At 52.3% G+C, this 27,111-nt stretch overlaps 1 protein-coding gene across 1 annotated transcript in view; it reads left to right on the forward strand.

Moving 5' to 3' along the window:
- Positions 1–20,353, forward strand: part of PLXNA2 (plexin A2) — a 142,747-nt gene extending 122,394 nt beyond the window's left edge. The window contains exons 21-32 of the mRNA XM_068173520.1: positions 578–720; positions 2,777–3,045; positions 6,891–6,957; positions 7,561–7,707; positions 8,058–8,217; positions 8,333–8,436; positions 12,551–12,650; positions 14,737–14,927; positions 16,089–16,258; positions 17,802–18,014; positions 18,321–18,471; positions 19,865–20,353. Of these exons, the coding sequence (XP_068029621.1) occupies positions 578–720; positions 2,777–3,045; positions 6,891–6,957; positions 7,561–7,707; positions 8,058–8,217; positions 8,333–8,436; positions 12,551–12,650; positions 14,737–14,927; positions 16,089–16,258; positions 17,802–18,014; positions 18,321–18,471; positions 19,865–19,960 (1,811 nt within the window). The 3' untranslated portion in view covers positions 19,961–20,353. The remainder of the gene's footprint in view (positions 1–577; positions 721–2,776; positions 3,046–6,890; positions 6,958–7,560; positions 7,708–8,057; positions 8,218–8,332; positions 8,437–12,550; positions 12,651–14,736; positions 14,928–16,088; positions 16,259–17,801; positions 18,015–18,320; positions 18,472–19,864) is intronic.
- Positions 20,354–27,111: the final 6,758 nt, after the last annotated feature.

Here is a 27,111-nt window from a genome sequence, read left to right on the forward strand (position 1 = left end):
TGAAAGCACAGGGCAAAAATTGAGATGTATTTAGGAGAAGCCAAAGATTCAGCTTGGCACAGCCCAGCTGGGGTACAGAGGCTTCCCTGAGCCAGCATGTCACACTTTGGAGAGGGAATACGAGGAGACACATCCAGCTGTACAACATGGTGCTAGGAGAGGAAGAATAAATCCCTTCCTGACCCCTGCAGCAGCTCAGATTTGATCTGCATCAGATTTGATTATCTTGGCAACTGTTGATAGAGGAGGAAAACAAGAAGAAAGGAAAACAGGGGAGGCACCAAGTTATGAAGACACATCCTTGTTTCTCTGCGCAGCCTTTAAAGGTGTTTTAGGTGTGTGTGCACAGGTGTGAACCGCATACAAATTAGCCACAGCTTTGTTCTCGGTCTCTGCTCTGAGCAGAGCCTGCTCTCCCACCCTCGCCTGCTGAGACGGAGTCTCCAGGGCGGTCTGAGCTCCTGGAATCCTTTCCCCAGCTGATCCCTGCCATGGCCCCGGGGAGAGCAGGCAGCCAGCCCGGCCCAAAGCCTCCCGGAGCTGAGCTCTCCCTGCCCCCTTCTCTCCCCCTGAACAGCTTTTGCCGAGCTGCAGACGGACATCAACGAGCTGACCAGCGACCTGGACCGCTCCGGGATCCCCTACCTGGACTACCGCACCTACGCCATGCGGGTGCTCTTCCCGGGCATCGAGGACCACCCCGTCCTGCGGGAGCTGGAGGTAACTCCCGCTCTGCTCCAGCTCTCCAGGCTCCCCCGAGCCCTCAGGGAAGGCAGCAGGAAGCCCTGCAGAACCTTTAGGGCTCCACACCAAACGGTTTTGGATGCCCTGGGGTCAGCAGGCTTAGCTCCGGGTTCATTTAAACTCCGAGCCTGGAGCTTTGTCTCCTCCCACATCGCCGGATTCCTTTCGGCTTCTCCTCCCTGGTGCTGATTTATTTTTAGTTTATGAGGGTTTCTATCGCTCTAGGGCAGCGGCAGGGCAGGGCAGAGCAGTTGTGGTGTGCTTTAAAGTCTTCCAAAGTCACCTCGTGGGGCAGGGGATGGATGAGTGCCCGGAGCATCCTGCCCGGAGCATCCCGCTGCTGTTCCCTCGCGTGTCCACAGGAGGGCAAGGAGAATGCCCAGGCATTCCTCTGAGCAAGCGCTTCCATCTCCCTGGTTTTCCCACCAGGATGTGGAAAAACATATAAAAAACTTTCACTGGGAACACGGAGGAATTGGGAAGGCACAGGGGTCCATCAGTGCACCTGGCAGATGGGCCCTGCTCACCTGGGAGGGAGCCAAAAAAAGGATGGGGCTTCATAAACATCGCCTCACACCTGGGATGGGGCTTGGGATGAGGCTGTGATGCCCACCCTGGGATGGAGCTGCCATCCTCCATGTGGGATCTTCAGAGGCTTAGCTCAGCTTTTCAGGGACTGGGATTGCCCCAGTAAGTCCTGAAATCTGGTTTTCTCCACACAGACCAGGATGGAGGTAGGAGAGAGGAGTCCTGGTTGCTCTAGGGCTGGATTTCTTTTCCAGGCAGGCACTCCCCACCATTAAAGCATTCATTTGGGTTCCTTTGCTCAGCCACCAGCACCTAGCAGTCGCTGTGGCGTTGCTAAAACAGGAGCAGCCTCTCCCAGCCCATTCCTGCTCCGAGTTTTCCAGCTCCATGCATTATGTTTGCTGTTGGACTTGCCAAAGAAGCTGACACTCCAGCAAACAAATATGAATGCTTTTTTTTTTTTTTTTTACTCATGAAAAACAGAATTGCAGAAGTGATAAATGTGTTGCCAATTACACAGTTGCTTAATTATGTAACGTTAGTAAAACCAATACATAACTCTCCAAGATGTTTGGTAAAGAGTTGCTTCGTGCAGTTCATCATTTTCACTTGTAATGAATTACTTGAATCCGCAACTGGCTGGAAGCCTCAATTAATTTTTTACACTTGGCCCGTAATAAAGCAATAGTCTAAATTAGTATTTAATTTACTTACAAGAGTGTCACCTTTTGTGCAGAACAAGCAGAACTGGGTGTCGTTTCTGGAGCCGTTGGGCTCCACGCTGCTGCTTTATAACGTGCACAGAGTGCAGCTCCCATCCAGGGTTCAGGGCAGCTGTGGAGGGGGAGGTTTGCTCAAGGTGGACCAGAAACCACATCCAGGGATGCTGAGACCCTGAGGGATGGGAACAGCCAGGGTTAAACCATCCTGTGCACACTTCTGATATCCCCAACGTGAGAAGGGCATGGAAGTGCTGGAGCAAGTCCAGAGGCCAGGAAGTTGCTCAGGAGGCTGGAACAGGCTGGGAGAGCTGGAAATGTTCAGTCTGGAGAAGAGAAAGACGTGTGGAGATCTCCCAGCACCTTCCAGGGTCTGAAGGGATGACAAGAGAGCTGGAGTTGGGACTGTTCATCAGGAACTGCAGGGACAGGACAAGGGAGAATGGATTCAGACTGGCAGAGGGCAGGGTTGGATGGGATCTTGGGAAGAAATTATTCCCTGTGAGAGTGGGCAGGCCCCGGCACAGGGTGCTCAGAGAACCTGTGGCTGCCCTGGATCCCTGGAAGTATCTGAGGCCAGGTTGGAGCACCCAGGGATAGTGGAAGGTGTCCCGGCCATGGCAGGGGGTGGGATGAGCAGATTTTTCATGCCCTTTCCCACCCAAACCATTCCCTGCTCCTGTGATTTCCCCGGTGCTGGCAGGGTGACCCTGGTGCTGGCAGCGCTGCCCTGCTGTCCCTTGTCCCCCCGTGCCGCAGCTGACGGCCACAATCTCCCCCTGCAGGTCCAAGGGAACGGGCAGCAGAGCGTGGAGAAGGCTCTGAAGCTCTTTGCCCAGCTGATCAACAACAAGGTGTTCCTGCTGACCTTCATCCGCACGCTGGAGCTGCAGCGCAGCTTCTCCATGCGCGACCGCGGCAACGTGGCCTCGCTGATCATGACGGGGCTGCAGGGCAAGCTGGAGTACGCCACCGACGTCCTCAAGCAGCTGCTCTCCGACCTCATCGAGAAGAACCTGGAGAACAAGAACCACCCCAAGCTGCTCCTGCGCAGGTGAGGCAGGGGACGGGCAGGGGACGGGTCCTGCAGGCGGCATGGCCACGCTGGGTCGGCTTTCAGGAGGAGTTCCTTCATGGGAAGGGCTGGAAGGGCTGCCCAGGGAGGTGGTGCGGTCTCTGGAGGGTCTGGTCTTGTTGATAAGGAGGGGATTGGACACAGGTTGGACTTGATGATCTCAGAGGTCTTTTCCGACGTAAATGATTCCAGGATTCTGTGATCTGAGGGCTCTACAGGGTGTTGGAAGGGAATTGCTGCTCTCCATGGAGGATTCCCATCCATTTCCTCACCTGTCTCCAGGATGGGGGCTTAGCCCTACTCGGGGAGTTCACAGATGGCTGGACAGGGTCTCAAAACAGATCCTCTGGCTCTGCCTGGCTGGGCAGCAGCATTTGTGTGCCACAGCTGGGCCAGGAGCTCAGGATGGATTGAGCAACTCGCCCAAGGCAGAGCTGGGAAGTGCCAGCAAGAAAACAGGGAAAAAATGTGCATTAATGTGAGGCATAACAGTGGGCACAAGGAAAAAGCTCCCCCTGTTCTCCACGTCCTTGGAGCTCCTGCAGAGCCTGGCCTTGGCCAGTGCTGCCCCTCAGCTGTGCTGGGGCTCTGCTGGCATCACACTGGAGAGAGGGGAGGATTTCACAGCTCCAGGAAAATTTCAAGGGTCCCTGCAGCCACAATGAATATACTTGACAGGAAATTGCTTTAAATCTGGCTGTGTTTGCGGAGGCAATAACTCATCTTGGCAAAGGAAGCCGCCTTAATTTCCCCCGTGGTTTGACGAGTCACTGGGAAGGCGTCTTCTGCCTCAGCCATCAATAATGACTTTTCCTGGCGCTCCAAAAAATACAGGGATGCTGATAAGGGCTGTGCCCCCTCCTCCCTGCACAGCCAGCAAGGAGTCAGGGCTGTGGGCTGTCTGTCCTTTGGGCTGTCTGTCCTTTGGGCTATCTGTCCTGCACCAGGATTTACCCATTCCACAGGGAATCCCAGGATGGGGCATCTACCACCAATCTGGGCAATTTGGACCAGTGTTTCACCACCCTTATAACAATTCCTGCTTTGTGTCTAGTCTGGATCTACTCCCTTTTAGTTCAAAAGCTTTATTCCTTGTCCTCATACTGCAGGTCCTATTAAACCTTGGGCTGGAGCCCCATCCCAGCCCTGTGCCGGGCTGCTCCAGCCCAGCCTGACTTAATAAGGAGTGATCAGCCATGAAGTGAAACACTATTTTTAAAAATGTTTTGGGCTCTCTGGTGGCAGCAGTTGATAACTGACACTCAGTTCTTTCCCTCTTTCTTCCTTGCTTTCCCCTCTCTCTTTCTTCCACGACTGCCCCTCGCGGGAGACAGCAAGAAAGTTGACGTTAAATCAAACAGCTGCTCTGGTTGCTGGCAACAGCAGTTTGGAGACCTACATAGAGCAGGGAGAATTAATAAAATACATATTTATTTTTTAGGTTCTCCCAGCTCGTTTTGTTTAGGTTTGTTTTTTTGCCAGAGCAGCCAAAGCTGGGCGCCGGCATCAGGCTCCTTTGGAAAATAATCTCTAGATCCTTCTGTGGTCAGCATGGGAAGGGTTTGCTCCAAGTCTAGGGGTTCTCTTCTGCTCTGGCAATCTCCAGGAGATTATTCTTTATTTTTGGAGCAGATCTTTAACAGCATCCAGAGGCCAGCGATGGCACAGAGCTGTGCTGGTAGGGGCAGCTCAAAACCTGGTAGCAGATTTGGGGGCTCAGCAGATTTGGGGGCTCAGCAGAGCCCTCTGTGTGTAGGAGAAAGGCCAGGCCCTGAGCTGTGAGGCAGAATTTCCCATTTCCAAGGCAGGGAGGAGGGCAGGGATGCTCCATGCAGCAGTTCCCAGCACCAGGGAAGGTGAGAGCTGCCCTTCTGAACCAGCACAGGGCAGTGAGGATGAACCCAGCATTGACTCCATTGCTGGCTGTCCCCAGGACTGAGGCACTGCAAATATCTCATGGTCATCCCACCCCACCCCATCCCATCCCCAATCCCATCCCATCCCATCCCCAATCCCATCCCATCCCATCCCATCCCACCCCACCCCATCCCATCCCCAATCCCACCCCATCCCATCTCATCCCATCCCACCCCACCCCATCCCATCCCCAATCCCATCCCATCCCACCCCCAATCCCATCCCATCCCATCCCATCCCATCCCATCCCATCCCATCCCATCCCATCCCATTCTCCCCTTCAAAATGCCCCAACTTCTCTGTCACTCCACATTTCAGTGCTTTTTGCAGAGCTGGTGTCAGGCCACGAGCAGCCCACAGGGACAGGACACAGCAGCTTCACGGGGAGGGCTAACTGGGAGACTTTCTGGTTCTTCATTTAGTATTCTATTAACAAAGTAGTTTATTATATTAATATTCCCCCTGAAGTCCTGAATGTATTATTTCCTGAGTTTTTCACCTCTTCTGTGGCTTGTGTCACTGCCTCTCCATTTTCTAGGGCTGTTTGGAAGGGCGCTGCTGCTTCTCCTCTTTAATTGGGTGCCTGAAATATTTCAAGCAGGAGAACGATGTATGTGTCAATTTGTAGAGTGAATTTTTAGGCAGTTAATCAATTCAGCCTTAAATTCTTCGGGGATCTGCAGACATTTTCACAAATTCCTGACAGATGTTGCCATCCTAGGAGATGATGGATGATGCTACCCCAGGTCTGCTGGCCGACTGGTGTCAGTTTTTGTTTGTTGAAATATCTGGCTCCTGTTTATTCTTGATCTGTTTGGCTTTGGAATCAAGCCCTGTTCTTTGGTGTGTGCTTGTAATTCCAAGCACTAGGAATGCTGTGGGGATTCAGAGCAAGAGGTTAAGGGGAAGAACGGGGAAAATGGGGCAGGAGTGAGGTGTCACCCTCTCCAGGTCAGGGAGGAGGTGACCTGGTTCATGGCGAGGGCAGAGGGGTCAGTCCCAGAGGAGAGGATGCAGGGAATTCCATTCATCCCTCCTTGCTTGCTGGAACTTGGACCAGATCCTGCTGTCCAGGAGGGGAAGGCTGGTGGTGCTGAGCCGGGCAAAGCCACAGTCACAGCTGGCCAGGGTCGTGGTCACAGCTGGCCAGCGCCGTGGTCACAGCTGGCCAGGGACATGGTCACGGCTGGCTAGGGCCGTGGTCACAGGTGGCCAGGGACATGGTCACAGCTGGCCAGGGACATGGTCACAGCTGGCTAGGGTTGTGGTCACAGCTGGCCAGGGTCGTGGTCACAGCTGGCCAAGGCCATGGTCACAGCTGGCTAGGGTTGTGGTCACAGCTGGCCAGGGTCGTGGTCACAGCTGGCCAGGGCCGTGGTCACAGCTGGCCAGGCTGCAGCACAGCAGCTCTCCCCTGTACGGGGCTGGGGCTCCAATATGAGACATCCCTCGTCCACCAGAGCCGTGCCACGCCAGGAAAAGGGGCTGTGGAGCTTTAAGGAAAGGCTCCGGGTCCTGCAGAGGCAGCGTTAAAAGCTGCAATTAGGAGCCATTGTATTTAAATTAGAGATAATCTCGGGCACAATGGCGGGGAGAGGACACTGGGTGGGACTGGGGAGAAAGCTGCAATTTCCCTGCCATTGTCACTCGGCTGTCCCTGATTGCCAGGAGCGGCTGTAAATCCCAGTGATTTACTGAGCCAGGCTGTAATTTGCACCACGTGCGGGGAGCTGAGTGTCACCAGGCTCGCTGTCACCAGCCCCATCAGGCTGGGACGGGCTGGCAGCGCTGCAGGGACAGGGACAGGGACAGGGACAGGGACAGCGCTGGCCCCATGCTGCTGTCCCGGGGCGCTGTGCCAGCTGTGGGGGCTCCGTGTGTGATGTGTGCTCTCCTGCCTCCCCCAGGACCGAGTCTGTGGCCGAGAAGATGCTGACCAACTGGTTTGCCTTCCTGCTCCACAGGTTCCTCAAGGTAAGGAGAGGTGGAGCGGGACCCCAGCTCTGCTGTCTCACCCTCCAGCCACCCCCGGGCTGCGTCTGGGGGTGCAGCTCTTCTGTCAGGCTCCAAAAGATGGAGTAGCAAGGAAGGAGAGGTGGAAATTTGCTCTGGGGCTGCCACTCCAGGCTCACAGCCTTCTCCGAGCCTCGGGTCTCCCACAGTGATTCCCACTAAAGGAGGTTCTGTTACACCTCTGTGGTACTTGAGGGAAATTCTCACTTCTTCATGCCTCGGCTTCCATAGTTTTTAACTTCATTTGTGGCTTTGGAAGCACCACTGAATTTGCTCCAGGGGAGTGAACGGTGAGATCGAGATCTCAAATTCCATTTTTTTACAGCCATATAGGTTCAGGAGGGATTTACCCTGCCAAAGACAACACAGCCATGGAGCAGTGGAGCTCAGGGCTTTGGCTGAGCTCTCCAGGAGCTGCTGGGGGCCAGCCCTGGGCTGCACACGTGCTCAGGACAGAGCCAGTGGGGCCGAGCCTGCGCTGGGGGCAGCCCTGTGCCCAACGGGGATGGCACTGGAGGAGAGGCACCTTCACCCTGAGTGAGTCTGTGTCCTCCTGTGGTGCAGGAATGTGCTGGAGAGCCCCTGTTCATGCTCTACTGTGCCATCAAGCAGCAGATGGAGAAGGGCCCTATCGACGCCATCACGGGAGAGGCGCGGTACTCCCTGAGCGAGGACAAGCTCATCCGGCAGCAGATCGAGTACAAGACCCTGGTGAGTGACAAATCCTGCTGCCCCCCAGCCGGGCTGGCCTTGGAGCAGGGGTCGGGGCGCTGCCTGAGGTGTGAGTGTTGCTGGGCAATAAGGACCCGTGTCCCAGCCAGGTGTGTCCCCAGTTTGCAGGTGTGAGGGGCATGTTTTATCTCCCGGTGCTCTGGGCACTGCCCTCCTGCAGCGAGTGAGACTGGACATCCAGGGCTCCTCTCAGCAATCATCATGTAAATATTATAGATGCAATAGCAGTGATGCATTTAGGGCTGCAGTGCGGTGTTTTATGGGAAGAGGCTGTTGTGACACGTGGTTACACCTCTCCTTTAGGGCATGGTGTGGTTCTTCTCTTGCAGATCCTGAACTGCGTGAACCCAGACAATGAGAACAGCCCAGAGATCCCTGTGAAGGTGCTGAACTGCGACACCATCACCCAAGTCAAGGAGAAGATCCTGGATGCCGTATACAAAAATGTCCCCTATTCCCAAAGACCGAGAGCTGTTGACATGGATTTGGGTAGGAGCTGCCCTGCCCGCTGGGAGGGAGGGGGGTGATCAGAGGGGCTGGGGGCCACTCCTGGTGGGGTCTGCAGAGCTTGGCCCCTCTGACCGTGGCTTTCCCCTGTCCCCAGAGTGGCGGCAGGGCCGGATCGCCCGGGTGGTGCTGCAGGATGAAGACATCACCACCAAGATCGAGGGGGACTGGAAGCGCCTGAACACCCTGGTGCACTATCAGGTGAGGGAGCAGCCCCACTGAGAGCTCCCAGCGAGCTGCCAGCCGGAAAAAGAACAGCAGGAACCTAATTCCCAAGTGCCTGCTCTGCCCAGGCAGACAGGGAGGTCACGTTTGTGTGATAAACCAGAAGGGTTCCCATGTGCTTTAGCATTAGGGGGGAAAGCAACCTTGACACGGAGCTCAAAGGAAGCAGCAGAGGTGAAAATTGGCTAAATTAAACATGCCAGCCATGGGAGAGAGGCAGAGGGAGCAGTGCAGGGGCTGAGCTGACGCTCCTGGGGATGAGGGGCCTGGGGAGGGCAGCACGGGGGGCTCAGGACTTTGTCTGGGGTCTGGGACAGCCTGGAGTGCAGCAGGGGAGGCACAAAGTCACAGGAAAGTGGAGCCAGGCAGTGAAATGCTCAGACAGGGTGGGTGAGAAGGCCTAAGAAATTCTTGTCATCTTTATCTACTGGACGGGGCAGAGGTTGTTGGAAAGGGCTCCTCACAGTGTGAAAGATGGGAAGAGAGGGAGCTGGGGAAGGTTGGGTTAGGAGGAATCAAAGCAAAAGATGGGAAGAGAGGCAAGGAGGGGGCTGAGGAAGGTTTGGCTGCAGGGAATCAAAGGCTTTCCCTCCCAGCCTGTCTGCAGCACAGGATAAGTGCATTAATTGGGACTGTAACCTACTCCTGTCCATCACCACCTCCCCAGAAGTGTTTAGTATTTAATCTGGCATCTCTCCCTGTTTATCCAGCATCTCCAGTCCATCAGCCTGACTCACACTGGGGGACTTGAATGGGAGCCAGTATTGACAGGAGCCCTGCAATCAGGGAGCCAGGCAGGAGAGTGCCATCAATATGCACAGTGCATGTTAAAAAGCACCTCCAGGGTCAACTTTTCCAAGCAGCCCCCAGGATTTAAACACAGATTACCATAAAATGTCAGAGGAGTTGCACAGATTAATTCCATTGTTCCTAAAAATCTGTTTTACCTGACAGTTGCAAGGGATTAACCAACATGCAGGGAAGCAGCGAGACTTTATTATGCCTTGATCTTTAAAAGTCATCGTGAGGAAGTCACAAGTGAGAGCTGTGCTTGTCTGATGTGTGCTGGATGCTGGGGGAGGGAGCACTTTTGCTCCAGTGCCTGTGGGAAAACCTGAGCCAAAAGCTTCCCCTTAAAATAAACAAAATCCTCGCAGCACTCGAGATGCTGCAGCTCTTGCTGCCATTTGAATGTCAGGTTTGCTCCGGAAGAAAGGAGAAGTTGGCAGCCAAACATCCAGCCAGGTAGGGACACGAGCCCGGGCTCTGCTCAGCCCAACGGAGCTGTCTCAGTCATGAAAGAGAAGGCAAATTCTTTTCACTGCAGCAGAAATCCTGTCAAGGTGAGGCTTTTGCCAAAAACAAACAGCAATACATATATATATATATTTTTTTTTTTTTAATTCTTAACGATTAGGTTTGGTTTTTTTTTCTGTTGGAGTAGAAGTTTTTATTAGGTATCAAAACCACAGATGTTCCAGGACTACACAGTGAAGCAGGTACGTGGGTAAAGGCCCAGCTTTGGGAGGGTATAAAATCACTGGAGTTCCACGTGCTCTCACCGTTTCACAGCAGTGTGGCGCGTGAACCAGGTGTGGCCCAAACCATTAAAATGAATGTGGATTTCCAGAGGAGCAGTAAAGATGATTTCTAGATTTCTAGGAAAGAAATGCGAGCTGCTTTGCAAAGCTCTGCCCATCTTTTGTTCAGAGCTGTTTTGTCTTTATTCTGCTCTGAAGGCAGGGAGATCCCTGGGTTTGCAGGTGGTGCTGGGGGATGCTCAGCCCAGGTTCCATCCCGCAGCTCCAGGTGTGTCCCTTGCACAGGTGCTGCCACCTGGGAGGCTGCAGGACCCTCCTGGTGCTCAATTCCCTGCTCCTGGGATCCCTTCCTGCAGCTCCAGGGCTCCAAACCACCCTCCTCCTCCTCACTGTGCCCTGAGGGTGGTTATTGGATCCCGAGGGTTTCCCAGCTCCACACCTGGAATCTGGGTTTTGTTGCTTTTGTTTTCTGCATTAGAATCACAAAAATACAATAACTGATCAAATGCATTTTTCATGGGAAGCCTTCATATACAAACCCAAATTGGAATTAAAGAGAAATGTTCACCTTTCTAATAGTTTTGAACCACTTTATGAAATTATAGAGAGGACTGTGCACCTCCTGCTTATTTCTTCATTTATAAAAATAGATGTGTAGCTTAAATAAGTGTAATTCTTTGTTAAATTCTCCGGAGCTGTTATACATGGCAGGGAATTGTATTACATTTGTGTCGTATCCTTTTGGTTTCATGGCTATTAAACTCCATGGGAGAGTCTTACCCCGTGTGGTTTCACTCAGGAAAAATGAAACACTGAATTTAATATCGAATGATTTACAGTGGCTCACGCAGGGTTAACTCAGAGGCAGCAGAGCATGAATACCTGTCAGCCCCTGCGAGTCTGGAGAGGCCAGGAGACCAGGAAACTGCTTTAAATGAAGAATTAGGAGGAGAAAGGGAAGGTTTGGGTGGAAAATGAGGCCTAGGAGGCGAGGGGGATGTGGATGTGGCGCTGGAATCGTCATCGCGCCCTCGCTGCCCCACGCAGACACAGCTCCATGGCCTGGGCTCCCTTCTCCCCCTCCCCAGGTTCTCTTTTCCCTGTCTTTAAGGTGTGTTGTGCCCCGTGTTTCCAGCCTGTAGAATAATCAGAATATTTATAAAGTTGTAAAGCAGCCAGGCGGCTCGGAGCGTGTCCCAGGGGTGTTGTGGGAGCAAGCGCGTGCTCCACCTGAGGCTGATCTGCAGCTGCTGGGGCTGAGCTGACAGCAGCCATTCCACCCAAAATTTACGGAGTGAGAGGGCTCTTTGTGTGTGTGTGTGTGTGTGGAGATTTTAGTGCCTCTCTCCCAGTTAAGCACAGCCCTGGTGGAAATGGATCTGGCACAGGAGCACCCTGGGCTCGGGTTTCTCCCTGCTGAGATGGAGCTGAAGTGGCAGCTAATAACAGCCTAAGAAAATAACATCAGCACTGATCACTTCTTCCACTGACTTAATAAATTGGATGAAGTGAGGCAGGAGCAGCAGAGGAAATAATGGAGGTGTTTGGAGTGTTTTGCTTAGAAAAATCTCACTTTTGTGCCACGAAACACAAGTAACTATTATTTCCACTATCACCAGCATCAATAATAACTCGGATTTCCATGAAACCTTTCATCTGGATGGGGCTGCAGATAGTGTACAGACCCCTGGAGCTGCCAGGAGAGCAAAAACCTCCTTTCATAGGGTCAGTGCTGAGTCCATCACCAGACTCTCAGCAGATAATGCAGGGTTTAACACCAAAAAGCAATTCCTGCAGCAGGAAGAGGCATTTCTTTTGTGCTGAGCCTCTAAAAAGTATCTGCTGGGCCCTGGCAAGACATGGTGACTCTCTGCTCCCTCACTGTGCTGCACCACAGGTCACAAGTTCAAAATTAAAAGCTACTCAGGCCCATTCCCTGGAAACCTGCAGCTCCTTAATTAAGGGGAATAAGTTAGAAAACTTCCAGTGACTTCCAGATTTATAGGGAGGATAAAATTAAACATGGCTACTAAAATCTGCTGTAACAAAACCTTGTTAGTGCTAATGTTCATTTATAGTTTGACTTCCCAGTGTTTAATTCCTTCTCTGGAGCAGTAAAGGGATAACAATTAAATACCCTGAAAGATGGCTTTATGACTTGCTCCGCTGTAAATCAAACTTTTAAAGTTCGTAAAAATTGCTAAAATAAAAAATGGTTTAATAGGAATGTTTTATGGCCCATAACGTTATTACAGCCCTTTTATTCCCTCTGCATTGTTACTTTAATTGGATCACAACAATTCTTGAGATTCTCATTTTTATTGGGTAAGGCATAAACTTAAATCAGAACGACCAAAAGCATCTTCACCACATCTTTTGATTTATCCCTCATTTCCTTCAGGCTCCTGCTGTAGCCTGACCCAGCACAGGGCTCAGCCAGGCTGGGAGTGTGTCCTGGGCTCCCCTTCCCAGGATTTGCTGGATCAGCAGCCTGGGATCTCGGAGTGGACAGGGAATGCCCCTGACCATGGCCTGCTTTGCCTCCCCAGGTGTCAGACCGTTCCGTGGTGGCTCTGGTTCCCAAGCAAACCTCCTCCTACAACATTCCTGCCTCTGCCAGCATCTCCCGGACCTCAATCAGCAGATATGGTAAGAAATGGGATGGGAAGGGACGGCTCATGGACTGACACTGGGATGTAGGTGGGGAAAAAGCAGCAGCTCCCCACAAAGAACCACCCAAACCGAATGTAAATCCAAACAGAAAAACGTCCTTGGCTGCTGGTTTGGATTGCAAAGGCTTTTCCAGCTGTGGGAACAGCAAAAGGACCAGGAAAGGTGAGAGGAGGGAAAAGGAAATGCCAAGAACAGGAGCAGCCTTTGGGAATGTGGGGCTTGGGACAGTTTCAAGGGCTCAGAGGGGATGGGTGATGTAGGAGAGGATCTTTGAGCCCCTGAGCAGGGCAGCACCACGCATAAACCTGATTTACCTGATCCTCCTCCCCCATTTCCTCCCCAAGTGCAGGATCCTGAGCTCTGAGCTAATGGGTCACAAATGGGGAAGGGCACTCTTAGCACAGTGCAGGGATGTGCACACCTGGGAATTCCTGATTTGCATAATAGAAGGGCTCAGCACATTCCAAAGGGTCCCTGAAGATGCTGCAGCCTGAGAAAATGAGCCTGCGAGGTGCCAGGTGCATGCTTGGAACACTAAATCCACAATAATTGTAATAATAGACTTCCATAAAAGGCAGCAGTGGCAAAATCTCTCGAGTGCTGATCTTTCATTATCGTTCATTTCACAGAGTGTTTTACCAGCAAAAAGTCTCCTGACAAACCCATCTCCTCCTCTTGTTTATAGCTCCCAAAATAATGTTGGTTTTTAGCTCGAGCAAGTGTTCTGAGGAGCCAAAACCAGGGGAGTCTTGAGGTAAAAACCAGGAGAAAAGGCATTTCTCCCTGCCAGGTGTAGGCCCACACGTGTCCAACACATCCCATAGTCCAGCTGATGGAAAAACCAGGGCTGGGTCTCACAGCCTGAGCCCTCAGTGCTCATTGATCTCTGTCAGCTGCAAAAGCTTTTGCAAAGCACCAATATGAGCAATCATTGCTCATGTTAAGATTAATATTTCTAATTGTGCCGGCAGAATTTAAATTAGATACTTATTTACTTCCCCTGTTATATATCAGTGCAGAGATATGTTTAAAAATAGAATTACTGCATGCTTCCTGAGCTGTCCCCCTGTCTGTCTCCTTAATTATATCAGTTGGATCCCTCATTTATCTAAGCCTTAATCAGGGATGAAAATCCAGCTACTTTGGTAATGACTTGAGTATTTCCCTCAGCTGATTTACGATCGATCCCCACACTCCTGACGAGGAGGGTGAGCAGTGAATTGAAGGCTAAACTTGAGAAAATGCACGAGATTCCCAGAGAACAAAGAAATGCAGCAGAAGGGAAAATCCAGCAAGGCACATTTGGGCTCCTCAGCCTCGTGTCTCGTCCTGGAGACGCTGGGGATGCAGGGAGGGACATTCTTTGGGAAGTGAAATATATAAATAGCTGTGCCACATCCCCCCATGGTTTCTAAGCAATTCAGGGGAAGTTGTCCGGTGCCCTTTGAGCTCCCTTTTCCCTGCAGGGACTGCAGGGACAGCATGAGGCTGGGCCTGCCCAGCCCAGGGATGGCACAGGGTGCAGGACTGGCCTCAGGCTCTGCTGTTGATGCTCAGCTTGAGTCCTCACTGCTCTCCTGAAAGCCTCAAGGACAAGCTCAGCAGCTTCTCCTGCCCTTTGTGCTGGCTGTGCTGAGCAGCTCCTCATTATTTACAAAATCCTGAAATCGGCGCTCTGCTTCTGCGGGAGTTGGTGCCCGGGGTCGTGTGTGTGAGCTGTGACTCAGGGAGGATTTTTGTGTCATCTGTATGAGGAGTTCTCATCAGGAAAGGATGTGAATGGGGCAGGAAAGGCCATATAGGGGAGAAAAAAAAGTTCCGTTCTGAGGTTTTTTGTTGAATGGAGACATAGATTTTTGGCAAACACCAAACTTTGACAGCGTGGAATGAGAACACGCGCGAAACAAAACCACGGTGGTTTTCCATTTCATTTCCCCACAAAAAAACCCCAAAAAAAACCAAAAAAAAAAAACCCAGAGCCAACGATTTAGGCGTTACCAGCCATGGTGAGGGGCACGGAGGGAGGTGCAGAAGCGGTGACCAGCCTCTCTCCCTGGCTCAGACTCCACGTTCCGCTACACGGGCAGCCCCGACAGCCTCCGCTCGCGCGCGCCCATGATCACCCCCGACCTGGAGAGCGGCGTCAAGGTCTGGCACCTGGTCAAGAACCACGACCACGGCGACCAGAAGGAAGGGGACAGGGGCAGCAAGATGGTGTCTGAGATCTACCTGACCAGGCTCCTGGCTACAAAGGTAACTTGAGCTGAATTCGCCTGGGCAGCGCACGGTCAGGCTCAGCGAGGGGTCCTGATGGTGCTCAGCTCCCAGCCTGGCTGGGTTTTCCTGAGGTTGGGAGAGTCCTGGAGCAGCAACAGAAGCACAGTCCTGATTTCCTCACACTCAAGGCAATTGCTGCAATTCTCCTTTTTTTTTTTTTTTTTTTTGCACAGTGTTAAAACTGTTCACAAATTGGTGAATGAAGCAGTGCCTGGAAATATTTACCCATTCCCTCGACCAGACACGGTTTTCCTACCTTTCCCCACGTGCTCATCAGTGTGGATAACACAGCTGTGCTATGGAAAGCAAAAAAAAAAAAAAAAAAAAAAGGCAAAAAAAAAAGAAAAAAAATTCAGGTTAGAAATAAAGAGTGAGTGAGTAGCTGCAGGCTCGAGCTTTTCAAAAGACGCCAACCTTGGCTATTCCCATGGGATCTGTGGTGGCATTTTTTGGGGCTAGTAACATCTGGTGTCCCTTCCTGCCACCACTGCTTGGCCAGGGGAGTGCCTGTCCCTCCCCTCACCCCCTGGATTGCTGCTCCTGTCACCAAAACTGCAGGGAGAACAGAAACTCTCCAACAGTATCTTTTCAATATTAGAGAATTAGGTATTATTTTATTCTAGCCAGGATGTGCAATAGAAATTATTTCATCCACACGTGGCTAGGTTGTGCAGTGAAAATCATCCCATCACACATGGGTTTTTACCCCATTTTTCACATATTTATACATAAAACCTCCAAAGAAATTCACATTCACTGCTTCTAAATTACACAGTTCTTAGTATTCGATCTCCTGTTGGTTATTGATCCTTTCAATGCTAACTTGGTCCTCATGCTTTGGTTCTCTTATCAATCATTTCCCAGACCAGGTGCCTCTGATCACCCCAGGGGGTGATGTTTGTCAGTGTTCATTTATCCCCTTTGTATCTTCTGGCTCTGGGAATCTCCTTTTTGTTGTCTGAAGCCCATAAGGCCTCACCCAGAAATTCTCAAACCCTCGGTGGAACAGAGCCTTTCCAAGAGAAAACTTCAATTCCCCCCACCCTGAGCAGAGCCGAACAAACCCCTGAATAAAATTACATTAAAAAAAAAAAAAATAAAAGTTAGAAGCTGTCTGATTTGCCATCCTGCCGTCAGGGCACGCTGCAGAAGTTCGTGGACGACCTGTTTGAGACGCTGTTCAGCACGGTGCACCGCGGCAGCGCCCTGCCCCTCGCCATCAAGTACATGTTCGACTTCCTGGACGAGCAGGCGGACAAGCACGGCATCCACGACACCGATGTCCGGCACACCTGGAAGAGCAACTGGTAACGGGGGGCAGGGAGGCCCTTCTGGGCAAAAAAAGGTGTGGGGAATTGTTTTGGGAAGGGCTGGGAGCTGCCAAGCCCCAAAGCCGGGCACAAAGCTGGGGTTCGAGCCTCTGTGGGCTGCCAGTGTGCACAGGATCCTAAAATCCTGATTTGGAAGTGAAGGGAGATAGCCTGGCTACTCCCTCCTCCTGGCTACTGTCCTCAGGTTGTAGATCTGCACATCTGGACCTTGGGAAGAGTGGGAAGCAAGGCTCCAGTGCCTGCCTGGTGCTGCCTGCCACAGATGCCAGCGCTGGCTGGGAGGGGGGAGCTCAGCTGGTGGCTGCACCTTTCCCATCACTTTGGGGAACACCTGGAGCATTTGGGCATCAGCAGGAGGTGGCACGGGGAGAAGGAGCCGGCTCTGCATGCCTCAGGCATGGGCTGCAGCCAGGTCCAGCCTCTCCAAACAGTGGGAGCGCTCACATCTCTGCCTCTGCTGCTATTTTAGGATTAAAACCTCTGTGGGTTGGAAATTTACCTCTGCAAGAAAGGAATAAAAAAGCACAACAAATGGTTGTTCCCTGAAGGCCCTGTATTTTCCCCTGAGTCCCTCATGGTTTAAAAGGCCTCTAATCATCATGGCTGCAAAAGCTGGTTCCCTGCTAAGGCAGTGGGAAGCTCAAAACAATTCATTTAAAGCCTTAGAAGAAGGAGTTATTGGGAAAAAACTGTAGAATCTCAAGAAATTATGAGAAAAAAAGAAAGCAATGACCACCAGAGTTTGGTCTGCCAGAGGCAACAGGCCCCATCAGGCCTGGACCTTCCTTCTCCCCATCTCAGCTGAGCTGCAGCATTTCCAGAAAGGGAATTTTGGTGGGGACGTGGGAGAAGGCTGCCCCTGGAGCAGGTAGAAACAAAGGGAAGTTTGGAAGCGGGAGCTGGGGTGGCTGGGGCTGAGCTGCTCTCCTGCAGCACTGCAAGAGTTAAAGCTGCAGCCTTTCAGCGAGCTGGAGAGACAGAGAGAGCTGCGACTTGAAAGGTAATAGAAAGCAGCAGCTGCTTTTTTGATCCTGCTATACAGCCGAAGAAAAAAAGGAATAATAATTCCCCTTTGATTGCAAAGGCCCCGGGATTTGGGGACAAAGCCTGTGGTTCCTGCTCCGCGGGTGCCGGGCGCGGCGCGGCCGGGCAGCGCTGATTAGTGCCAGGGCTCACCCCACACTGCAGCCCTGCTCTGCTGAGCTCCTCCTAACAGGCTCCTCCTGCAGATGCACCCCCAGTACCCCAAACTGCCCAGCTCTGCCCTGCCCCGCATCTCCCCCACTGCTCCGTGTGGGATCCGAGCCCGGAGCAGCTCCTGGGCATGGCAGGATCCACCAGCAGCCATCTGGGCAGCACTGGGGTAACTGGTGCTTGGTGGCCTTGGCCCAGCTCCTGTTTGAATTCTTCTCTTATTCTTCCCACCATTGGTGCTCTGCCTGAGAGCAGCATCCACAGCAAGTGCCCTTTCCTTGCCTTTGTCTTCTCATTTCCTCTCAATTCTCGCTTTGCCTCCCAGCCTTCCCCTCCGCTTCTGGGTGAATGTGATCAAAAACCCGCAGTTTGTGTTCGACATCCACAAGGGCAGCATCACGGACGCCTGCCTCTCCGTGGTGGCTCAGACCTTCATGGATTCCTGCTCCACCTCAGAGCACCGCCTGGGCAAGGACTCCCCCTCCAACAAGCTGCTTTACGCCAAGGACATCCCCAGCTACAAGAGCTGGGTGGAGAGGTGAGGGCAGCACGTGGGAGTGTGGGTGCAGGGTGCTCTGAAACCCCATGGATCTGAGGAGAGAACATCCTGAGTGGAAGGGAAGCACAAGGACCACCAGTGATGCTGCAGGGTGGTTCTCAGCCCCGCCAAGCATCGCTGCTCCTGTTTTCAGCTCATTACAGCCCAGAATTGTCTTTTGCTGGATGTAAACACAAAGCAAAAAGATGTTCTTATCCCTGCAGAGCTTAGCTTAAATCCCAGGGGAAATAGCGACATTTGGGGCATTCCTGTTTCTCATTTTTCCCCTGGCCCTCGTTCCTGCAGGTATTACGCGGACATTGCCAAGCTCCCGGCCATCAGCGACCAGGACATGAACGCCTACCTCGCCGAGCAGTCGCGCCTGCACGCCGTGGAGTTCAACATGCTGAGTGCGCTCAACGAGATCTACTCCTACGTCAGCAAGTACAGCGAGGAGGTGGGTGTGGGCACCAGTGTCCCCTGGGCCATGGTGTCCCCTGGAGTGGTGGTATCCCCTGGGCAGCAGCATTCCCTGGGCCATGGTGGTGTCCCCTGGAGTGATGGTGTGCTCTGGACCATGATGGTGTCCCCTGGGCAATAGTGCTCCCTGGGCTATGGTGTCCTCTGGGCCATGGTGGTGTCCCCTGGGCCATGGTGTCCTCTGGGCCATGATGGTGTTCCTTTGGCAATGGTGTCCCCTGGGCCATGGTGTCCTCTGGGCCATGGTGGTGTCCCCTGGAGTGATGGTGTGCTCTGGACCATGATGGTGTCCCCTGGGCAATAGTGCTCCCTGGGCTATGGTGTCCTCTGGGCCATGATGGTGTTCCTTTGGCAATGGTGTCCCCTGGGCCATGGTGTCCTCTGGGCCATGGTGGTGTCCCCTGGGCCATGGTGTCCTCTGGACCATGATGGTGTTCCCTAGGCAATAGTGCTCCCTGGGCTATGGTATCCTCTGGGCCATGGTGGTGTCCCCTGGAGTGATGGTGTCCTCTAGGCAACAGTGTCCCCTGGGCCATGGTGTCCCCGGGGTGACAGGACCCCATGGCAGGTGTGTGGGAGAGCAGTTGCAGTGCTGGGTTGTGTCGGGATCCCCCTGCTGCCTCCCAGAGCTCCTTGCCCTCCCTTCCCTGGATGCAGCCCAGCCGTAGCTGGCGCTGCTCCTGCCCCGCTGTTCTCTTCACGCACAGAGGGGTGTGGGATTGGCCACACTTGCAGCATCCTCCCCAGGAGGATTGAGAGCTAAAATACTGTGGGAGCACCTGGATACCTCAGCTCTGGCATGCACCCAGTGCAGTGGAAAATATTCATGACCCATCAAAGCTCCCCAGAAACCTCGGTGTCCTTTGGGATCAGCACGGTCCAAATCCCCGTGGTAGTGGTGCAGGCTCGTGTTTGCAAAGGCTTCCTGGCAGCCTGAGCTCCTTTAATGAATGCATCACTTGAAACCAAGTTCTCACCATCTGTTCCACCCCTTCATTTCGCTGCAAGAAGAACCGATTTTGTAATTATGTCCGTGAAACGGAAGGGTTTTGTCATTGAACTGCATGTAGCCATTTGTGATACAACACCACGGCTATTTTCCCATTAGGGTTGAAAAATCTCATCACTTTCATGCTAAACGAGACAAGAAATGTGGAGTCCAAGGCACCAGAGTGGTTTTTGTTGGGTGGGTATTGAGCGGTCCGACAAACCAACGACAGCCAAGTTGCTTTGCTATTTATTGGGATTTCACACCTCCTCACATGGAGTTGCTCACATCTCGCTGCCCACCCACCTCTCCCACCCCCTCTCTCACGCTGATTTCTCTCTCTGATTCATTTTTCCCCCCCTTTTCCTGTTCTCTCCCCTAGCTCATCGGAGCTCTGGAGCAGGATGAGCAGGCTCGGAGGCAGCGCTTGGCTTACAAAGTAGAGCAACTCATTGGGGCCATGTCCTTCGAGAGCTGAAGAAAGGTCACAGACAGCAAAGGGCAGAGAATCGCACGGACTCTCGGGAATTTGGATGGAGAACAAGCAAGGAAGGTAATGGACACACCCCCAAAGCTCCTCTGGAGAGAGCAGAGCCTGGCTCAAGGACTGGCTGTGTTCAAAAATCATACAGGATCCAGTTTGAAAGGGCAGGAAGGGAGGAAGATGAAACATCTCAATCAAAGTCCAAGCAAGGTGGATCATTTTTTCAAGTGTACACGGAAGGAAGGAACCTGGAAAGTCTGGATGTCTCCACGACTGCTGCTTTGCATGAAAATTATTTAATGTATATTAGAAAATAAAACTCTATTTAAAGGGGTTTTTTTGTTAAAAAAACAAAGGAAGAAAAAGGAAAAAAAAATAGAGCAAAAACCACAGAGGCCATAGAGATAATCCTGGCAAGAAGGATCAGCTCTGAATCCTGTCCCTGAGAGCCTTCCAAGGACACGGCTCAGGCATTCTGCGAATGGACTCTCACGCCCATTGGAACGTCTGGAAAACCAAAATGGCTTCGTTTTGGGTTCTTACAACAAATACGAGCACAAGTTTGCACCACACCTTTTTACACAAGTGAAATAGCAGTTTTGCCCAAAAATAGTCCAGTGGCTGAGTGACTTAGAGGCACTAGAAGGAACTTTACCTGAATTGCAAAACCATCAGATCATCTGACCTGTCTTGAAACCCAGCTTTATCCATGTATTTATGTAGTGTCAATATGTATATTTTTTTTAAAACCCACTTACTGTCGAATGAGGGAAGATCTGAATTTCATTGCTTTTCCCTTTTCCGCCTCCATCCCACCTCACTGGCTGATCCAGCAGTGTCCAGCAGTGTCTGGCATGGCCGTGGTGATCCAGCAGTGTCCAGCAGTGTCCGGCATGGCCGTGGTGATCCAGCAGTGTCCAGCAGTGTCCGGCATGGCCGTGGTGATCCAGCAGTGTCCAGCAGTGTCCGGCATGGCCGTGGTGATCCAGCAGTGTCCAGCATGGCCATGGTGATTCAACAGTGATCCATTCAGTGTCCACTGCTGGTTCCTGCAGGTGCCAGGTGAGCCAAGGCAGAGCTGGGCTGACACCTGCAGGGTCGGTTTTGGGGGTGTCCAGCAGCCGCCTCCGATTTCTCGCAGCAAAGCCCCCCAAACCCCTATGTTTAGGGTGACAGTACTTGAAGAGCCTGGACGTTGGGAGAGCAGATCTTTGTTTTTCTGCTGGACATGCCTTGGGCACAGGCTCCCTTTGGGTGTCTCCACCAGCGTTTGCCGCCTCACCCAGTGCCAGGACTTGCATTTCCACTGGGAAAGGGAGAGAAATCTCTGCTCCAGGCAAGAGCAAACCTTAACCAGCACCCCCGGGCCAGCCAGCTCTGCTGTCGTGTCTGTGTGTCGGCGTCTCGTTGTTCTCTTCAGTTCCTTGCTGGCCCCCACGGCACATGTTCCTGTGGCCAGTGACAGGCAAATGTTTGTGAGTGTTATTCCTTTCAAAGACACCAAAGCTTATGTGTGTCCCTTTGTAGAGTGCCAGGAGGGGAAGGAATGCTGTAAATATTTCTCTCTGTAGTAAATACCGATACGTGTGCAGGCTGCAGTGGGGAGGGCAGGGAGAGGAGGCCTGATGGAAATACAAGAGCTGGCTGCAGGAGCTTGGCAATGGCAGCAAAACAATTCCAGGTGTCTGCCCAGGCAGTGTCACACCAGACTGGGACCTTCGTTTGCAGCCAGTGTGTGTTGAAGGAAAATCCATTTCCATCTCCATCCCCCTCCTCCACCATTCCTGCCTGGAGGAGCCCAGCAGGGCTCCCAGAGAGCTGCTGGCTTTCCGTGTCCTGCAGTCCAGCACCAGGGGAGGGGAGAAGCATGTAGAGAAATACTCAGGAAACTAGGTTTAATTACCATTCAGTAAAAGCCATGCCAAGTCCACTTTCTTTTGGTAATCCACTTCTGTGAGTCTCTCTGAAAAGCAGAAAATACTGATGATAATAATCAACCTTGTGCAATAAGTTCTTGACATTTACAGCAGCCTGAGCACTGGATTTACTGAGACAGGGGAAGAGTGGCAGAAACAGAGACTGAAAGGCAGAGCAGTGTTTGTACTGCCTGTTATCTGAGAGTTCCCTTCCCAGGGATCCCGCTCCTGCACGGTGAATCTCATTTCTGAGGCAAAAAATGTGCAAAAATCCTACAAAAGTCAGGCACTGCGGAGCCCAGCGCCAGGAATGTCACTGGAGCAGTCCCCAGCCTGGCCTGCCCTTTGCTGCAGGTACCACGGGACATGGCAGAGGGTCAGGCTCTGAAATCCTGCAGGTGTTTTGCTGGTTCTGTTCCTGCTGTTCACAGTGATCCATCACACAGCTTAGGTGAGGGACTGCCAGACCTCTTCTAGCTGTGGTTGTTGGTTTGGGTTCGCCAAGTTCTCATGGTACTCTGAAACCCAAAGAGAGCACTCCAGAAAGCTCCTGAACGATTTCCAGACACTTCCAAATATCAGTCTGGGGTGTTACCTCTGCAGGACTCACAAAATACAGCCCAAAGCAAAGGCCTGGCTGTGCATCACCTGGGCCTGGTGACAGTGTCCCTGCCCGACAGCCCTCATGGTGCTCCTCTCTGCATCTCTTTGAGAGGCTTTTGTGTAGCTTTCAATCCTGCTTTCCTCCTCCTGCTCTCTCCCCTCTGGCCAGGAGCACCCCCCAAGCCAAGTTTTTGCCATTCCCCACTCCCCTGTATTTTCTCAGCAGAAGTGGAGGTCCCTACACCCCCCCTGGATTCTCTGGGAGAACATCAAGGAGACAAGGGGACAGCTGAGTTCATCTTCTGTGCTGTGGGACGATTTGAGCAGAGAGAAAAAAGGGGAGGCAGAAGGAGCACTTTGCAAACCAGCAAGCTCTTACACTTCTGACTGAATTCCAAAGGAAACAGCAAAAACACCTCTTCCATCATCTGGAAAAGCTTTAGGAGGATGGTGGAGGGAGCAGCACAGTCCTGGCTGGAGGGGTGTCCTAGAAATACATTGCCAAGTATCTTCTCATGGTGGTTGACATTAATTATGGATCTTTACAGGCAATTATATGGATTGAAACAACATATCCCCCTGGGGCAGAGCGCTGGGAATCTCTTGCCCTGTTTGCATCCAACATTTCCATTCCTCCTTTGGGAAGAGGAAGCTTCAGATCTCAAAATGGTATTTTCTTCACTCCCGCAGCAAACTGGACTCGAGCTTTGGTCAGGAGGGGGCACTTGCCTTAGATGAAACGATTTCACGTCCCTCTCATTGCCCCCTTCCTCCTGCAAGGCCACTCGGAGTTTGGAGTCTCCAGCTCACTCCGTTTCAGGTATTCCGACATCAAAGTGGGAGACGTCACTTTCCGGGATCTCTCCGCCTGGTGTCACCGCTTGAATAATTCCGTTTAATCTTCTGCTCACGAGCTATCAAAGCACCCACTCCGAGGGGGAGCGAGGTGCTAATCAAACGCTTCTCCACCTTGGAAGCCTTTATTAAAACCCCACAGAGGAGAGTGGAGCTCCAGGCAAGGCTGGCCCCGCGTGAGCCCCGCTGAGGAGCCGCAGCCACCGACGCTCGGAGGGTGTGGACAGCGAGCGGTCCACGCTTTGCCATAAAGGACGGATTTAAAAGGAGGCAGGAGGGATCAGCATGGCCAAAGCGCTGGAAGCCCTGTGAAATCCAGCATGGATATCCCTGGAAAGCCTGGATATCCTGTCTGCAGCAGTGAGGACCCACCGTGGCGACCAGCGTGGAGAAACAAAACTGCTGCCATGGCCTTGCTGCATCCCAGCAGCATTCCAGGGCTGGAATTTCAGGTTTTTCCCTGAAGGATGGCCGTGGGGACAGCGGTGGCTCCCCACAGGGCTGGGGCTGTGACACGCTGGGGACGGTGAGCTCAGCAGAGACCTTCATCACAGCAGTGCCTTCCACACTCTGTCTTAAAATCCTGGTGGCCCATCCCCACGTTGGTGTTCCCCCCTACCTTCCACTGGACTCCACAAAAAATGTCCCAACATAGGAAACAGTTTGGGTGGGCACGTGGAGGGCAAAGGCGGGAGGGTTTAAGGCTCTGGGGTTGCATTCTCCACGCTGCTGGCTCCGAGCTCCTTGTGGGGGTCTTGGTGGTTAAGTCTGGGTGGAAAAAGGGTCAGAGCATCCCCTCCTCCACTGGACACATACTCCAAACAAGGTCTCATTCCCAGAAGTCCCCAGGAGCCAGCAGGGATGAGGAAGGCCAGGTTGGCACAGGGCAGAGCAGCTCCCAGCACGGTCCCTGTGCTGCTCCAGAGCTTCGAGCCCCTTCCCTGGCAGCAGCCCAGCCACGGTCTCCTGTCACTGGCTGTTCTCCATCCCGTCTCCTGTGCTGTCAGAGCTCACCTGTCACAGGGACTCAGCTCCCCAAACTAAATGAAACTAAAAGAGACTGACTTGAATAAGCTGGGCCATCAGGGAGAGCTCACGTGTGACTGTGCCCTGGAGAGAAGAAAAAATGTTCTTAGGAGGGCAAATAACTGACATCAAAGATGCATTAAAATGCCACAGAGCCTCAGCCATCCTATTCCAGATCCACATTTGTACCAGGAATTGCAAGGCAACAGTGCAGGGAGCTGTGACATTGTACAGAGCTGTGCGCGAGGAAGAGCTCGGAGCACAGTGCCGTCCTTGGTGAAAACACCCAGCCTCGACCCAAAACCAGAGACCAGCGGGTCAGAGGCTGAGGGCAAAGCACTGGGGACAGCTCTGAGGCCACCTGCATGGGCAGGATGGTTTGTTTTTACTGATGAGACATTCAGTGGGGAAGCAATCAGGGTAAGAGATGCCCGTGTGCTGCTGGGGAACTGCTGAGCTGAGCAACCCGAAATGTGCAGTTTCAGTGCAGTTTGGTCAGGTTAGTTTTGCAGGGGAAGAGGATGAGAGCCTTTGGACCAGTTTTGGCTGTCTGGGAGGCTTTGGGCAAAGCTCCTTCACCCTGAAAACCCCCAGATTCGAGTGCTGGTCCTGTTCTGGGCAGGCAATGGAACAGCGGCCGGAACCCCAGCTGCAGGTGGTGCCCGGTGCCTTCTGGAAGAAACCTGGGGGTCTGTGGTGTGTGCCCTGCACCCCAGGGTGCTCTGCGGGGTGCTGGCACCGTGCTGGGGCCAGAGACGGGGAGGTGGAAGGGTGGGGGAGTGCGGGCTGGCAGAACCCCACTGCTCCGTGCTGGAAAAGCCACTCCATCCCTCCAGGGTGTCTGTGCCTGCCTTGCTGAGGTGGCACCCAGCGGTGTTGTGGCCGTGCTGTGAGCATGGCAGTGTCTCTGTGCTTGTTCTTTCAGATCCCCCTTTGTCCCTGTGTTCCCCATCTCTCTCCTTCCTTTGTAACCGTGGAATATAATCCTGAAAAGATTGACCTTCCTGCAGCGTTGAGGAACGCGCTCCAAAGGCCCGCAGGGTCCATCCAGTTGCACGGACAATATCCCAAATACCCCAAACTCCCCAGGCCTCCCAAGGCTGCCAGATCAAACACGAGATCTCCTGTATGGCCTTTCCTTTGGGATTTTCAATACCTCTCTTTCGAATAAGCTTGGAAGTTTAGGCAACAGCTTCTCCAGCCGGCGTTTCCATCCCGAGGACTGAGCACACAAAGGTGCACGAGGAGCCGTGGGGAGGGAAAAAAGCTGATTTTGCCATGTTATTTCATGGTTTCAGAAGATGCAGTAAAAATGTCCTTCTCTTACTGCTGAGTTTTGGTGTTGATGGTACCTTGGGGGCCGTTAGGAGAAGCAGCAAGGGGAAGGGAATGTACAGGTACTAAAACTTCTGGAGTCCCCCCGAAAACGTCACAGAATGTAGAGGTATCAGCCATGGAACCGATTCTGATTTCTTCTTCCCCTTCTCCTTACAACCCCCAGCCATTTTTAGGGGATTTGTGTATTGGCAGGAACAAGGAATTGCTTTGTATCTGTGTCCATTCCACCGTATCGTTCTCTGGCTCCTCCCCTCCCCGTTATACTTGACACACTGGAGTTCTGTATTATATTTTTTTTTAAGATGATTGTCTGTTTTTTGTTGTTTTTACAAGTGTTGTGGAAAAAAAATGTAAGAAAGTTTAAGTATTTAAAAATGTTCCAAGGAAATAAAAGGGGGTTTTGTTATTATTCTAATATATTATTGTGTACCTATTGTAAATATGAAACACTCCTATTTTGCAAGCCAAGGACTCACTTTGTACTGTTGTTATATATAAATAAAGTTTACTGGTTAAAAAAGCCCTCCTGAGTGGCTCCTTGTTTTCCAGTATGTGCTGTGTGGCATTTATGGTGCGAGGAAAATTTATTTACTGAATCCCAGCAGCAAGAAAGGGGTGAGTGGAAATCCCAGACTGGTTTGGGTTTGAAGGGACCTCAAAGCTCATCCAGTGCCACCCCCTGCCATGGGCAGGGACACCTCCCACCATCCCGGGCTGCTCCAAGCCTGTCCAGCCTGGCCTTGGGCACTGCCAGGGATGGGATATCTGGAAATAATTCACCCCTGGATGGTGAAACTGGGGTGCAGCTGGGATGGGGGTCCCCAACACTTGCAGGCAGGAGCAGCCTTAGGGCCTGCATGAAATTCCACTTCTTTCCACCCCAGCTGGAGCGGGAGCAGCAAACCCTGTTTGTAAACAAAAGACCTGGGTGAGTTCTTCATGCTTTCCCCTCGCTGAATCGCTCACTCCTTGAGGTGAAACACTTTTGCTTCCATTTCATAAATTCAAGCCAACATCTCAGCAAACGCTGAGAGGCATCTGCTGAGTAGCAGGATCAGCGAGTGACTTCTCCAGCAGCTGTCTGTCAGCTTTAATGACCAATATGGTTGCAATTACAGCAATGAACTTTCTCTAACAGCCCAAAATTGCTCTGGATGATGATAAGTGACAGAAAAATGGAGACCCTTAAGGAAGCATTACAGAAGAAGCATGTGGATATGGAACAAGAGGTCTCACTGCTTTTTCTGGAGGATCTCAAGGGGTGGTTTCTCTTTTTTCCTTTCCAAATTAGGTACTAAAAAGGATAAATCTAAGCCAGAAGGGGAAGGCCTGGCACACTGTGAGTCACAGCAGGGAGTTCAGTGCTGCCCCAGGACGGGGTTTTTATGGACACTTGACTTTGAATCC

The sequence above is a fragment of the Anomalospiza imberbis genome, chromosome 26, assembly GCF_031753505.1.
Source record: "Anomalospiza imberbis isolate Cuckoo-Finch-1a 21T00152 chromosome 26, ASM3175350v1, whole genome shotgun sequence".
In the NCBI taxonomy this organism is placed as follows: Eukaryota; Metazoa; Chordata; class Aves; order Passeriformes; family Viduidae; genus Anomalospiza; species Anomalospiza imberbis.